Source organism: Eutrigla gurnardus (assembly GCF_963514095.1).
Source record: "Eutrigla gurnardus genome assembly, chromosome: 7".
NCBI classification, from domain to species: domain Eukaryota; kingdom Metazoa; phylum Chordata; class Actinopteri; order Perciformes; family Triglidae; genus Eutrigla; species Eutrigla gurnardus.
In genome coordinates this window covers 7,430,856-7,445,688 of record NC_139921.1, presented here as the reverse complement: position 1 = coordinate 7,445,688, position 14,833 = coordinate 7,430,856, and the positions used below count along the sequence as shown (strand labels likewise).

The 14,833-nt window shown below is 40.4% G+C and overlaps 2 protein-coding genes across 6 annotated transcripts; one reads left to right on the top strand and one right to left on the bottom strand.

Moving 5' to 3' along the window:
* Positions 1 to 5,879: 5,879 nt before the first annotated feature.
* tedc1 (tubulin epsilon and delta complex 1) lies at positions 5,880 to 9,562 on the top strand. 5 transcript variants are annotated; one of them, XM_084014386.1, is made up of 8 exons: positions 5,880 to 6,203; positions 6,691 to 6,770; positions 6,956 to 7,175; positions 7,257 to 7,394; positions 7,669 to 7,737; positions 8,247 to 8,333; positions 8,671 to 8,817; positions 8,946 to 9,562. In XM_084014386.1, the coding sequence occupies exons 1-8, from the start codon at positions 6,063 to 6,065 to the stop codon at positions 9,303 to 9,305; spliced, it is 1,242 nt and encodes a 413-aa protein (XP_083870512.1). In that variant the 5' UTR covers positions 5,880 to 6,062; the 3' UTR covers positions 9,306 to 9,562. The 5 variants fall into 5 exon arrangements, with proteins under 5 accessions (XP_083870512.1, XP_083870510.1, XP_083870508.1 ...); XM_084014384.1 differs by having other exon boundaries at positions 5,880 to 6,206; positions 6,688 to 6,769; positions 6,958 to 7,175; positions 8,946 to 9,561; XM_084014382.1 differs by having other exon boundaries at positions 5,880 to 6,206; positions 6,688 to 6,778; positions 6,964 to 7,175; positions 8,946 to 9,561.
* An 844-nt stretch (positions 9,563 to 10,406) lies between these two features.
* On the bottom strand, positions 10,407 to 12,476 carry pth2 (parathyroid hormone 2; the record flags this gene model as incomplete). Its single annotated transcript, XM_084014396.1, has 3 exons — positions 10,407 to 10,584; positions 12,014 to 12,187; positions 12,373 to 12,476. The coding sequence occupies 3 exons, from the start codon at positions 12,474 to 12,476 to the stop codon at positions 10,407 to 10,409; spliced, it is 456 nt and encodes a 151-aa protein (XP_083870522.1).
* Positions 12,477 to 14,833: the final 2,357 nt, after the last annotated feature.

The following is a 14,833-nucleotide window of genomic DNA, read 5'->3' as shown; positions in this document are numbered from 1 at the left end:
GTACAGTTTCACACTATAGCACTGATCAGTCAATCACTATTGTTTTATTTCCCAGAGAGCTGCTCCCCTGGGCTGCCTGCTGTAGCGCCCTTTCTTTTCCCCTTCTTATCCTCGCCTTTCTAGGCATTATGCTGCAATTGGTAAATAAAAAGAGACCAACAATATGAATAAGGCTGTTTGGTTATATTTCAACAAGGCACAGGGCTACTTTTCCTGCAGGCAATTGGGAATTTGTACGTTCTAAGTTTGCCTCGTGGCTGCGCTAACATTCGCGATCTCAAATGTGCTTAGCCTGCCACGTTATAACTGTATTTAAGTGTAATACCAGCTTTAGCCACAAGAGGCTAGTCTTTACCTTTGTATGAGCGCAGGTTGTGCAGCTCACATATTGAAAATGGATGAAACAGTGCCTTTTCTGTATGCTACATGTCAGATATGTTTTCTTTTTGAATATTTTTCTATCTGTATATTTTTATATGTTTATGTACTACACTATATGATCACTACCTCAGAATTTAGATACATTTAGATAAGAATTCGAATTATAAGTATTTCTCACTCACACCTTATTCACATTTTGATGGTACATTCTTCCCTTTTGGAATTTTATTTGTTTATTTTATTAACCCATCATATGCCATTAGAAATATATTACAATTACAGTAGTACTCGTTAGTATTTGTACAGGCGGGAAGAGATTCTCCATGCTGCAGGTGACGCACGCATCCTGGCCCTGAATCCACATACCAACTTTGGTTTTGTGTCTGACCCATGTGCAGAATAAAAGGCTTCATCCGCTATTGGGAGTCATCTTGTTTCCACACAACGCAGAGCAACAGAACCGACCAGTAACATGTGCACTGTCTGCTGCCACTTGCTTGGTCCAGAGGGCAAGGGCAGGTGCTTTAGCACCACCTAGTGTCTACCTGTGCACGCCACTGTTAAAGGTTGAGTAGGTGATTCTATTCAGAAACACTTCCCATTATATTACTCGAAATCCTCGTAACATACCGATAGCAATGAATACCTTAAATGCTCTGACATTAAAATAAAATAAAAATATCATCTGTGGCCGTGGCAGGACGGTAAAAACTCCGTCCAATCAAAAAGTCGGGCCGAGAAGATAATTGGACGACCTGCCTGTCTGTCAGTGGTTACTTCCTGATTGGACACACTCTGCTGATCTCTAGCACTCGTTCTGGGGGGTCAGCGGCTTTTGAACACGGGTCTTAACAAACGGCAACTTTTTCTGTTTCGGCGATGCGTTCAAAGTCAAAGTTTCTGTGTTTTTTCCAACTGACCTACTCTGCCTTTAACATTTATGCTACATGATCAGGAGCTACAATGAAGCAGGCGTTTACAGTCAGTGGCATGATACCTTAATTGCATTCAGGTGAGGTCATGAATCCAGCTCTGACATCAAAGCTAAGTCCCGCCCCTTCCAGTGGACCACCATGTGACCTTATTTTAGAAAAAAAATGGTGACTACGGTGAAGGACAAATCACTTTTTGATCCCATATGAATTGTGACAGGAATTACACACAATTATTTATAACGCTGCTAAGTTAACGAGCTCGCTAGCAAGCCAAGTTAACGGCCGTGTTGGTGACGTCCGTTGTGTGAGACGTAGTTCACTGAGCAGTTAATAATGTACATATATTTAAATAACAGTTATTCAAACTAAGCATGGTTCCAATGACCAGTTATATCTGAATATCAGCATGATATTCACAACAATTCATCAGGTAAAGACAAACGTGTTTTGCCACTGTTAGCTAACGTTCTCTCGGATGCAGTGAAACGAAATGGATCTGGTTTTGATGGGAAAAATGTGACGTAGGAGACGAGTAAAAGCTCCAAAGTGTGTGTTGAGGACATGTGACCCTGAAGACATTATATTTGGATTCATAATGAGGTTAAGCAGAATATTTATTCTGGTATTTAGCAGACAGACATCCCACGATATTGGGTCCCTTTTTTGTCATGTTATTTTTTTATTAATTTATTTGGGAAGATGAGCCTCAAAAATGTGTCTAACAATTAGGAGTGGGTCTTAAGTGTGAGAACTTTTGAGAACGTTGTGTCATGTGCCTTGGGAGGGGGAACTACAATGTGTGTCATATGATGTATGTGACAGAACATGGTGACCAGCAGGCTTTGTTGGACACAATATGCATTCAGTGGTCAGCAGAAAATGATGCTAACGAGGTGTAATGTCGCTTACTGCTATTGTCACAATGTGATATCTTTGGTCTACAAATCCCAGGTCAATTCATGACATACGTGTCAACCAATAATATTATGACATTCATCCAGCAACGAGTGCAACTGGCTTGCAAAGCGCTGGAGAAGTGTGAGCTACTGTTTTCATCACAATAAGGTAGAATAATGTCATTTCAGCTCTACTTTAAAGAGGGTTTTTTTCTTTTTTTTTATGCGTGTTTATGATTTTTTGGTATTCTTTGATATCCACAATGAAAGCTAATGACACTGAGGCAAAAGCAATGCGAGAAGGTGAATTATTACAAAGAGTACTTGTGTTACTTTCTGGAGCAATATTTAGTCAACAAACTCCAAAATGTACTTCCTTTGTACTCACATACAATTGTAATTTAATCTTAAAATGTGTTCTCTTTCTGGAATTTATAAACTCTGTTAAATGCTCCAACAATGCTGTTCACTTTATTAAATTCTACATGTGGCAAAAAAGAATTATGCCAGGATGACGAGAAGTGTCTAACTGAGGTCTTGCAACATGTTTTTATTTATTTATTTATTTATTTTATTTCTTTATTTGAAAGGGACAATACACATTAATGAACATCAGTATGTGAATACAAATGTAAATGTGTCGGAGTTAGCAAGCCTGCTAATTTACATCCGCAGTCCCTTGGCAGGTAATAAACAATAGATAAATGGATGGATCCAAATGCGATGGCCCTCTCCTGCTGCACAGAGTGGACCAAGACATTAGAGACTTAGCAGCGGGTAAATACAGTATATCCCATTCTATCACACATACATACAAAGACAAATAAAAGCTAATCAGTACATTAGAAGCATGCAGTTAGAACATTAAAGGTGATTACACGTTTGGTTGGCTCTAAGCCATACCTTTTGACTAAAACAGTCTTATTCTGAAACACTTCCTCTGATGGGCGAAAAGCATAACATTCCATTTGAATTTGTTTCAAGCTTTCAGTTTTTACAGGAAAACAAGAGGAAGTAGGGATATTAGGGTTCATCAGCTGATGCAACTGCTAGTCAGCCTGAAAATATCACATAATTATCTCCTAGATCTGCAGCTGACCTCAACTCGGTTTCAGCCCCCGACATCACCCGACAAATACTGATATATATACATTTTTTTGAGATACGGTCGCCCTAGAACAGACAAAACACTAAACCTAAAGTATACCTTGGCCAAAACATCAGCTCCATAAGAAACTTCAACCAAGCTATAAACGACCTGAGAGAAGGCAAAAAGGGCTTTCTACACCAACGAAAACTACATGAAGTTGGACATACCAATTCCAACCTGGCTTCAGAATATTGGACTTTTGGTTGCAATGTCTGGGCTCCACGTGCCAACAAAGACTTTACAAAATGGGACCAACACCAAATTGAGACTCTGCATGCAGAATTTTGTAATTCAATTCTCAACACCAAACAGAAAACACCAAATAATGCATGCAGAGCAGGATTAGGACCGTAACCAGGAATGATCAAAATCTAAAAGAGATCATTTACATTTTACAACCACCTCAAAGAAAGTGACCCTGATACACTCCACTATGAAGCCCTAACCCAGACTCCAGAGGTGGTTCAGGACTCTGTAGCCCTTTTAATTTAATTGAACTTGTTAGTGAACAGCTTCAGCTTAATCCAGATACAACTGCTATTGTGGTGCTGAGGTTCTGAGGCAGCAACTTCCTCACTGACTCATTGAGGGGGATCCCAAACCAACCAAGGAGCAGCAGAGACCCAGCAGGGAACGACCACCGATCTCAAACCGTTAGAGGGAGGTGCAGTCCCTGGAAAGGTTCACACAATCTAAACTTGTAGTGAAACTCCCCCAAAACCCCATGGGTCGTGTTTACAAGCAATGTCCCAATACGGTCCGTTCCGTTCACTTGTTTGCAGAAATTCGAGGTGGCGGCGGCCAAAATGCCAAGTATGAACAGGATGGTCGGATGTTAGCATTCTTGCTACATGATCAGAAGCTACAACGAAGCAGGCGTTTACAGACAGGTGCATGGTGTTCCTGAATATATGCATGCCTTACAAAATGATTTCATCCAGTAAACTACAACAACAGCACAAACACCAAAAATGACCTTTGAGTTGAAGCAACACCTGACTAACGCAGCCTCAAAGTCCTGAAAATCGAAGCTTTGCAAATGTGCCATTTATTGTATTTACTACTACAGGAGTTGTTTTTATAATGTTCACCACATTTTATTAACTCAATACCTCTGCACGTTTGATCTTTGCTTCATTTCAAATTCCATATGATATGCCTTCCTCTATTTGTGAACATTTGGCTCTGTTGGTACCTGCTACTTGTCATGTGTCTAAATATAAAGAAAATCTGTGTTCAATACGTTACACATTGATTGTTATTACAGAAATGATTACCACATTTATATTTCCTGTAAAGGCACCTCTGATTAGTTGATTTTATTATTTCTACATGCACATGTACATCAACAGTTACTTTGAATAACAGTTAAAATTTGAATGCCATGTGGTGAGTTGATTCAAGGTTAAAGTCGAGAAATAGCAAGGCCAGAAAACAGACTTTGATGCAATACTATAGTTTCACCACTTGAGGGCGGTATGGTAATGCTATATACAGGGATGTCCCCCAAATACTGCTAAATAGGGTTCCAAATAAACAAACATCTTTAAATCTTCACTTTAACTCCAAATATATATTTAATCACGGTACTAATAGGTCAGTGGGCGTTGCCCTGGAAAAATTAAAACCACCAGAGGGATCATTTATGTCATTGGATAATTTGATTATTTGGAATAAATGATAACTTCTTAATCCTGGAACTAATATGAGTACCTAACACAAAACTATGATCTCTGAAATTTCAAAGCCTGTAAAGGATCTTTGTCCCAGATATCCCAGTGAGATTTCATATTTGGGGGTTATTTTAATATGGTAATGGATGAATGGATGGATAGGTCTCCTTCAAACCATCAGGGTCACCATTACAATCCTGTATTACTTGATTTTTGTAGTGTGTTTACCATAGAAGGCACATGGCATGCTACCCAAAATTTCCCATGGTTTAAACCTGATGGTTCAATCATATCCACACCTTTCAGAGGAAAAAAGGATACTGGAAATGTTATTCAAGCTTTTTAAATCGTGAGCTATCGATGGTATAGTGGAAGATCCACATGTTACGACTTTTAGAGATGAATGGGATTATTTAAAATATAAGGTACGTCAGAGCTCCATATTAAATAGCACATTGCTAAGCAGAGATAGTAAAAAATAGATAAACTGCATCTGAAATAAAGCTACATTAAGTGAAAATATCAAACAAAAACGTATTCGTCTACAATCCTCGCTAGATGCCATTCAGTTGACTAAAACCAGAGGAGCATAGATTAGATCAAGAGGAGGGTGAAAAGGAGGAGGAAACCCCGAGATCTCCCCTCTTGTGTTTTGTTTGTCTTGTGTTTATTTATTTGTTTTTCTTATTTCCTAACTTATGTTTAATGTGTGTGTGCTTGTCTGATGTAGGCTACTGGTGCAAGTCGTTATCATTGTACCGTATCAACTATGTTTACACCGTTCTGTATACTAGAAGGTATAATAAAGTTTTGAAGAAAAAAAAAGATCACAGCTTCTGCCGTTCGCTCCCCTGGCAACGACCTCGTACCCGGAAGTTGTTCTCTTCGCCGCGAAATATCAACAGCTCGACTTCAAATGTGTAGACGGTGAACTAAAATGTCTTTAACGCTGATATCTACGGGGCTGGGCGGAGTACGGGAGCGTGTGTAACGTCTGGCCGTCTGCGGGTCGTGCGTGGCGGCGGGAATGCAGCGCAGTAAAGCGGCTGTGAGTGTGGAAGTGAAGCAGGTGATCGGAGCTCTGTGCAGACTGCTGGCGGCGGCCGGCCTGGACTCCGTCCCCGCACCGGAGGCCTTCAGACGGGCGAAGTTCGGTGGTGGACCCGAGGTGGTACGTTCAGCATCCGCCGTCACTGTCGGGGCATGGTGACGTGTAACTGCATTGTCTTTTTAACTACTTGCACTATACTTTTACTCTTATGATAGTTACTTCACAGCTTTAGTTACTTGATTGTACAGACACAATATATGAACACATGAAACCATATGAAACTGTTTTATTTCACAATGATTTCTTGTTCTTCAAACAAGTCATTACAGACCAGAAGTGTAAAATGATAAAAAATGAATGATGAATTATTACCCTGGATCTCAGTTGGCTGCAGGAGCAGCTTGCTTGTTTCCTATCTGTCAAACATTAAAACAACGTGTTTCCTCAAACACAATAAGGTTGTTTTTGATGATATTTGCCATTTTAAGCAATGATGATTATTGGGATAATATAGTGAATCACAGTTATTGTGACCAGGATAATCATGAAGTTTTCATATGGTCCCGTTGCCGGGTTGACACAGACATCTTTCTGTTCCAAGCAGGATCAGTTTTGGAGACTCCTTGCCAATATCCTTCAAAGGTCCAGCACTGTTTCCTCTGAAGCTGGTGCACAGTTAGGAGGTAAGTCACGTTGATCTGTTCATTTCTAAAGCTGAAATAAAAATGCATCTATTTAAACAATATATGCCAGAAAAAAATCCCCAAATATATTTCTTCGTATCTTTATATGAAAATCCCAAACTGACTGAGATCTCTTGAAGGGATGAAAATGTTCAAATTGACTGAATGTGTTTTATCTGTCTGTTTAGCCACAGAGACCAGGAAGCTGGTAGCTGCAGGTCTCTGGCAGACTGGCTACCATGCTGACTGGATGTATGGGAGGCGGGGAGAAGGAGGGGAGGGCGGGAGATTCTCCAGCAGAGACCTCCTCCTGGCATTGGGCTGGCTGCTCGCTACAGGAAAACTGGAGGCACTGCTGACACAGCGAGTACTGCAACTGGACAAAACACTACTCACACCTACACCTGTGAGTACCACTGGTACACCACATTCTACTATAAGATAATCCTCTATGTATAACTTTAAATCTCTAATTTGTCTCTGTTAGGTAAACCCCCGGCTTACTAATGAGCTCCAGTTAGACTCAGCGTCTCTGAGGAAACTTCACTGGCTCATTGGTTGTCTGAGAAATCAGGGGCGGAGCCTGCTGTCCATGCAAGAAGAGCGAACCCATGTGCTCCATGCTGTGAGAAAATCCCCACTTTTCCAACTTTTCTACATGCTGCTATTCTGCTTTTGAAAACAAGTTCAAATTATTATTACGTTTTGGAGCATATGTGCAGGATGGGGCTAAAAAAAAGAAAGCTGATGGACTGGTGGACTAAATTACTCAAATACAAACACACACAACAGACTGATAGAAGACACCTGGTAGCCGCCTGCTAACTACTTTTACTCGTTCGAGTTTAGCTCTGCATGCATTGGAAGGAGTTTAACCAAGGAATCCATGTTTTTCTCAGGTGTTCTTCGCCAGCCTTCCCTCCTCTGTATCCTCCCCCTCTGATCGAAGCTCAACAGCACTAAGGGAGGTTAGTGAGCTGCTGTTATTAACATAATTAATAATTAAATTCTTTGCCTATAGTTAGAGTTAAATAACTAGAATGTGCTGTCTGTTTACAAGTAAGTGTTAAACATTTTCTGTCATTCTGGCCACAAATTCATTTTGGTTTTGTAAATGCCAAGAAAATAAGATGTTGGTGAATCTTTATTGTTTATTTGACACTTTGTTGACAAGCTTTTGACTGTAAAGGTTGTGGAAATGGTTCTATGTGAAAAGAAAAGCTGTCTGTAGCAATGTCATGACAATGAAGTTGGGCTCAATAACTAACTAGGTAAACAAAAATACAACATTAAGTTCACGGAGTCAGAATTTTCCATGCCAAAAGTTTGTTTTATAACACTTCTAATAATAAAAATAGAACGTTTTGAGTTGCTCCCATCCCAATTATATGCACACACGTGCATGTGTTCTGAACCGGTGTCCTTCACCGGGTTCTAGCATAGAATATAATGTAAAGTGTGTGTGTTCGTGTTACAGGACTGTGTTCGTCTGCAGCGGCTCTGTGAACTCCTAGAAGCATATTTGAACTGGAAACAGGTGGAGAAAGTCTTCTGGACGTGGATGGTGAGTTAGAACACGAGAGCACACCTGTGTGAATGCACCCAGGACTCACTGAGGATGGATTATGGCGATTTTTTTATATAGCAAACCAAACCAAGTTACGTGTTAAAAGGGTGAAAAGTAACAACGGATTTGTTCCTTACAAATAGGAATGATGTATGTCTTTATTTGCATATAGAACAGTGTGTGTGTGTGTGTGTGTGTGTGTGTGTGTGTGTGTGTGTGTGTGTGTGTGTGTGTGTGTGTGTGTGTGTGTGTGTGTGTGTGTGTGTGTGTGTGTGTGTGTGTGTGTGTGTGTGTGTGTGTGTGTGTGTGTGTGTGTGTGTGTGTGTGTGTGCAGGACAGTGTGGTGGATGGCCATCTGACAGATCCTGTGGTTAATAAGTCTACACATGATGCACCCAATGTGAGCGTACGAGTGTGTCACCATGGAAACCGGGGGCTTGAAATGTTGGAGGACATGCTACTGAGACTGCCTACAGGACAGGTATGACACACACACACACACACACACACACACACACACACATTCTTTCATACATTCATTGCTTTAGGGTGAAAGTGAATGAAACATGAAAAATCACAAATCAGTCTTCCTTCCACTTTATGCCCCAGAAAAGACAACCGAGAGGCAGAGGGGCCGCTGAAGACATGGGAGCGAGGTTGCATGGTGGATCGGACACCTCTTGCCTCCCTCCTCCTCTCCCCCCCCTCCCCTGCCCGCCCTCCTTCCCCCAGGTCTACCGAGCCAGGCTTCAGACTGAGAGGCCAGTCAGACGCAGCAGCCACCCAGCAGAGGGGAGCGGCGGTGGGGCCGAGACTCCGGGCGAGATCCCAGCGTCTCAGGCTGTGCAGCTGCTTCTTCAGACCGAGGCTCTGCTGCTGGGGAGGAGGGACGGGCAGAGATTGGCCAATAGGATGCAGCTGCAGGAGATGATTGGCAGGCTGGACAAACTGGTGTTGATACCACCGTAGACTTTTTAAATCTTCAAACAGCTGATTTTTTTATTTATTCAGAAATAGATTTCCGTTATTTCTAAAGATTCAGTTGGCATTTGGACAGAAACCACATATATAAATATATATTAGACATTTATCTAATTCATAATAGACTGGCGACCTGTCCAGGGTGTACCCTGCCTTCGCCCAATGACAGCTGGGATCGGCTCCAGCCCCCCCGTGACCCTGAATACAGGATAAGCGGTAGAAAATGGATGGATGGATCTAATTCATAATGATGTGCAATGAATCTACCAGAATAAAATTGAATTCCAACATCACAAATATTCCAACTAATATTTATATGAAATCCCTGTGTAATGTTTAAGAACTGGATTGTATATACAACATTTTGGGAAATACACTTATGTGTACAGTATGGAACTAGTAGGAGTGAGGAAATGTTTGGTTTAAAGACGGGAGGAAGGGGGAAACAACTAAACTGGTGAACAAAAAGTGAACAATGAAAATCCTCAAAATCTCACTAAAGAATTAATATGCATCTCCTTTGTTTCATCCAAAAAATGAACAGAAAATTAAAAATCATGTGTTTTTTGTGTTGCGTATTCACCTGCCGAAGTGTTCCCTTCTTTTCAAGACTTAATGCTAAGCTAGGCTAACCTCATCCTAACTACAAATTTAATGTTTTATACATTATTTGAAAGCTAATTTTTGTCACTTTATTTTTACTGCCATTATGTTGCTTTTGCTTGATGATAAATTGCCTAAAATGTACAGATAGATGATTAGAATTGTTTTTGTTTATTTGAATAACAATATTATTTACTTAAGTTTTCATCACATCAACACTACTGAAGTCAGACACAAGCCACGGCCATTAATAATATAATTTGCATGTCTTTATTCCTTAGATAGCACCAACTTATTTTCGGCATCGTGAGATCATGAACGTGCTACAATAGGAACAGAATTTGGAGATGCTAGACTTTAATAATATGGCAGGTGTTGATGACCATGTCTTCTTGTCTCATGAGTTGACGGACTGAGCACAAGCTTGTTGCCGCGTGCAGAGAGGCGGTTTGATATTCTGAAGAAAGGGCGGTAGACATTTGGTGATCATGAAGAATTGACCACCAGGAGTTTCTGCATGTAGGTGTTGAGCCACTTCTGTCTCTCCATGGAGGTGAGGAGTTTACTCTTCTCTCTGAAGGCAGCATCATCAGCCACAACCAAGTTCCTCTTCACCATGCCAGCGCCCATAGACGGCCATTCAGCAGGCCACGCCCTCTCCACGCTAGAGACACAGACCAACACCCAAGATCAGTGATGAGGAAACAACGGCCCTGGACACTAAGGTATAACTGCCGTTGTGTTGTGTTGTGGACAAATATGACTTGGAAAGACTTAAAATGTAGTCTTTATTTTAAAGGCAGATTATGTCCAAATCCCTTTCTAACCCTTTTAGATCACATCCCCAGTTATATTGTGCACCTATTTAACAATCTATGCAAACACTTACAAATTCATTAAATTGATCACATTTTTGCTAAAATCCAATCATCTTTTCTTTCTGGTAAAGAAAATACAACATGCTTATGTAGGCTGGTACCATCTAATGTCAACCCATAATATGACATCCATCAAGGGAGGTGTAGCCTTTTTGATGTGTCGTCTTTCTAATTACTAATTCTAATTTTATTTTTTTCAGTCCTATTCTTCAACAAAATGCAACTTTCTTGGTGTGTAAAATTATCTTTTAAATTGACGAAGATGTGAAATGTATGCCACAATTTACACAGGATCAAAAATATATTTGTCCCTCAGTCCAATCAAATGTAAAGTATTTGTTGTCAGTCAAATATTCACTTTCAATCGGGGATACTCACTGTACTAAATCTAAAGCAGCTCCGTAGGGCCCCAAATTTCTCCTGAGACTACCGAATAAAAGGAAGAGTTTGACCAGGCAGCTACCTTCAGCTTGGAAAATTAGAGTGATTTAGAGTCAAATAGACCAAATAGCATGATTTAGGGTGCAGCTACCTGGTGATTCACCTGTCGCGGCTTTGTCCTATCTGGGAATTGTCTTCTCGTCCTAAAACATCAACCGTTCACAGTGTTTTCAGTACATGAAAGTAATTTGTAGCATTTTGGTCGTGTAAAAATATTCAGGCTCCACCCTGTTGTGTTACTGCTGGTTGCAAAAATCCAAGATGGCGACGGCCAAAATGTCGAGCACAAACCAATGCGTGACTACGTCTATGAGTTTGACATTTTGGGAAATAGATGTATTCACTCTCTTTTTGAGATTTAAATGAGAGGATCTATAGCACTCATGAAATATGAAAATAAAGCCAGCAGCCCGTTAGCCTAGCTTAGCATTAAGATTGGAAACGGCTGGCTTTGCTCTGTCCAAAGTAAATCAAATCGACCCCTGCTCGGAAATAGACACCTCGGTTTTTGTACATATTTAACAAGATACAACATGTCTATTAGTGAACATAAAACCATTTTTTCTAGTCTGTGTTCTAAGCTAACCATCTCCTGGCTCTAGCTTAACATTTAGCTCACAGATTTGAGTGATATCAACCTTCTCATCTAACTTGTGAAATGACATCTTAACTAAGTGAATCAAATCTAAAGTTCTGCCAGATGATATGAAATCAGAGTTAGGTCTTGTTACAATAGCGTCAGGTCATTTGCAGGGTTTCCCTCACTATAGTCACCTGGCTTCTGCCCTCTCAGGGGCAAACAGCCACGCCTTCCTCATCAGTCCTGCCTTGCTGTCTTCTGCTGCTCCGAGGCTGGGCGCTGACATCATTTGAATGCTCCAATCACGGAGAGAGATGGAGGGGAAGAGGATGTCCCAGTCACCTTGTACCTCTGAGTCATCGGTGCTTCTGGAAGCAGATAATACATCACACTCAACGATTCCATCGGAAACATCTTTTATTGCATTGTATGTCCGACAATAAAAGTACAACATATGAAGGACAAAATAGAGTTGGGTAACTGAGGTACTAGTTAGTTCAGGGGGTTATTTTAGTACTTATTAATTCCTTGATGACATTTATGGAGTAATCACCTGAGAGGTAGTCGAGGCTGAGGGAAGCCAGATGTCAGCAAGATCATACCCAGAATGCAAAGCAACGGGAGGGACATTCGGGGGAAAGCTGGTTGCTCAGACATCCTAAAAAAATAAGAAGCCAAGCAAAACAATGAACATCAAACATAAATATTAACCTTCTTTACTGTGAAAACAACAAAAATCTCTCACACTTCAGTGCTATTTTTTTAACATTGTGATTCTTTACATTAGAAGAGATTCATAGGCTTATATGTTTGTAAATAACTAATAAAGGTGTATATCATCTTATATCTTCAGGTTCTGTATCTTCTATACTGTCTCAGTTTAACCTCTTGAGACTCAGACCCAGTCATTGACATGTACAGTACAACTGAAATGAAATTAAAAAGACCAATAATATGTCATCATTTAATCCACTTGGGGTTATCATCAAGGTCTTTAAAAAAAGGCAAAAAAATAAAATAAAACAAAAATCTAACTGAACCAGAATTAATCCTGACATCACTCCTGCATGCTGCTGTAAAGAACCATTGACAAGTGTCTTTTTTAAACATTTGTAACTTTTATAAAGATTTTAATGAGAAAAGTTAGATCATATAACTAGGAAATCAAATTTTAAGTACTTGCATCCCTACCGAATCGGTAACAAAAGCCAATAATCTTTGAAACTCTTGTTTGGAGGTTTAGTATGTGATCAGCTGGAGTTCTGTCAGTTTGTGTTTCTACATCGACAAAAAATAATAGAGGTTCAGTGAATGCAGTCTGAAGCCGCTTGGATTAGACTAACATTCAGCACAGCTTAAAGCAAAATGCATGAACATGTGTTGGTTATGAGATTTTCTAACATTTGTTAACCTTCCCAGTAATTTAAACCTTCAGAAAATGATTATAGACAAAACTGTTACCCAGGTTTATGCTTCGGGTACTTCATGTTTCTTTGATGACAACCTAAATAACCCATTAAATAAAACACACCCCTCCTCCCACCCCTTTATACAGCCAGATGAATAAATAATAGGCAACATTAGCAGCACTAAGAAGTTCAAATGTGGAGCTGGAACATGAGAAAAACACATTTTTTTGTAAGTGTGTCCAAATTGTGTAGAGGACATTGAAAACACATCACCACATCAATTTGGCCCCATTCAATTAGGAAAAGTGTCTGAATATCAAGCAAACAAAATGATATTAACCTTCTTTTTAGAGACGTTAAACATTGAATGAGGTCAAATTGACCCCCGTGGATAACAGGAGGTGCAGATGGAAATGAGCTTTTAGCTATAATCTGGTACAAGTCATCTTTTTACTCCATGTAATTAATGAACCTTGTACATGGTCCCTGTTTTAAATAAACCAATAAAAAAAAGTAGGCTGGCTGATTTCTTACCTGTTTCTCAGGTGGATGTGTTCTCTCTGTTAAAAGTCTGTCCCAGCAAAGAGCTTCCCAAGGCTGGACTTCAGAGGTGAAAAGGTCAGGTGTAAGCAGGGATGTGTTCCAAGGCGTACGACTAACCACGGCGACTGAAATGACTACTTTATGTGTAGTTCGGTACCTTTTACTTTTTTTCTTATTTTTTCTTGTCAAGATGACAACGACGTTTGCTGGTTTCTTCTGTGCAGGTCTACGGCGGTTTTAAAGTATCGGCTTCTTGTCCTGCGTACTTATATACCCTGGACTGGAGTGTTTTAACTGCCGATCCCCCTAACTCACCCACACATATACGCAAGCAGACACACCTTTCACCAGATCAAACCCACTTTGAGTTTAGCATGCAAGTGGACAACCCCAGTGGAAGTGCTGTTAGCTTGTTAGTGTCCTGTTTCAATGACGTGACGCTGTTGGCTGTTGTGGAGAGTCCACCATCTTATTACTGAAAGTCATTATAGTGCTTGTGGTGTGTATGTGTGTGTGTGTGTGAGAGAGAGTGTGTTCATTCATACTATGGCAGGTCAACCAAACACTGGATGTTTCTCTCGGAGGCTAAAGCAATACTGTCGTCCACGCAGAAAAAAAGATATCTATGTGGATTTGGGGGGAAATATTTTTATATATTTAACTCGATATGCTGAACTTGTAATCATAGAGTTGCTGAGTGGGAATATTTGTGTCCAGCTGATGAACCCAAGCTGATTCAGTTTCCTTTTAGCTCTGTTTTGGTCTTCACCAACTCCTGACCGAAACATCTGGCTCTTCTGAATGCTCCATTGTGTTCACCATTTAGTCGTCAACTGTGTCGGTCTGCTGCTTGGTGTGGACCAAGTAGTGCACATTAGGTTTTTTGGATCTTTTTCATTGAAACTAGTTGCCTGCTGCTGCTGAAAACGAGTGACTTTGCCTGCCGCCTGGCTGACAATGCACCCGACCCAAAAGCCTTATGACAGCAGTGATGTAATGGAGACAAATGGATACAATTTATACTCAACAATTGTAATTGCGCCATCAGGAAGTAATGCTACA

Excerpts from the sequence above, each read along its gene's own strand:
- tedc1 (XM_084014382.1), top strand. The coding sequence starts at position 6,063 with ATGCAGCGCAGTAAAGCGGCTGTGAGTGTGGAAGTGAAGCAGGTGATC. Across the intron at positions 7,738-8,246 it reads GCTCAACAGCACTAAGGGAG|GACTGTGTTCGTCTGCAGCG; the intron begins GTTAGTGAGCTG and ends TTCGTGTTACAG. Across the intron at positions 8,334-8,670 it reads AAGTCTTCTGGACGTGGATG|GACAGTGTGGTGGATGGCCA; the intron begins GTGAGTTAGAAC and ends GTGTGTGTGCAG.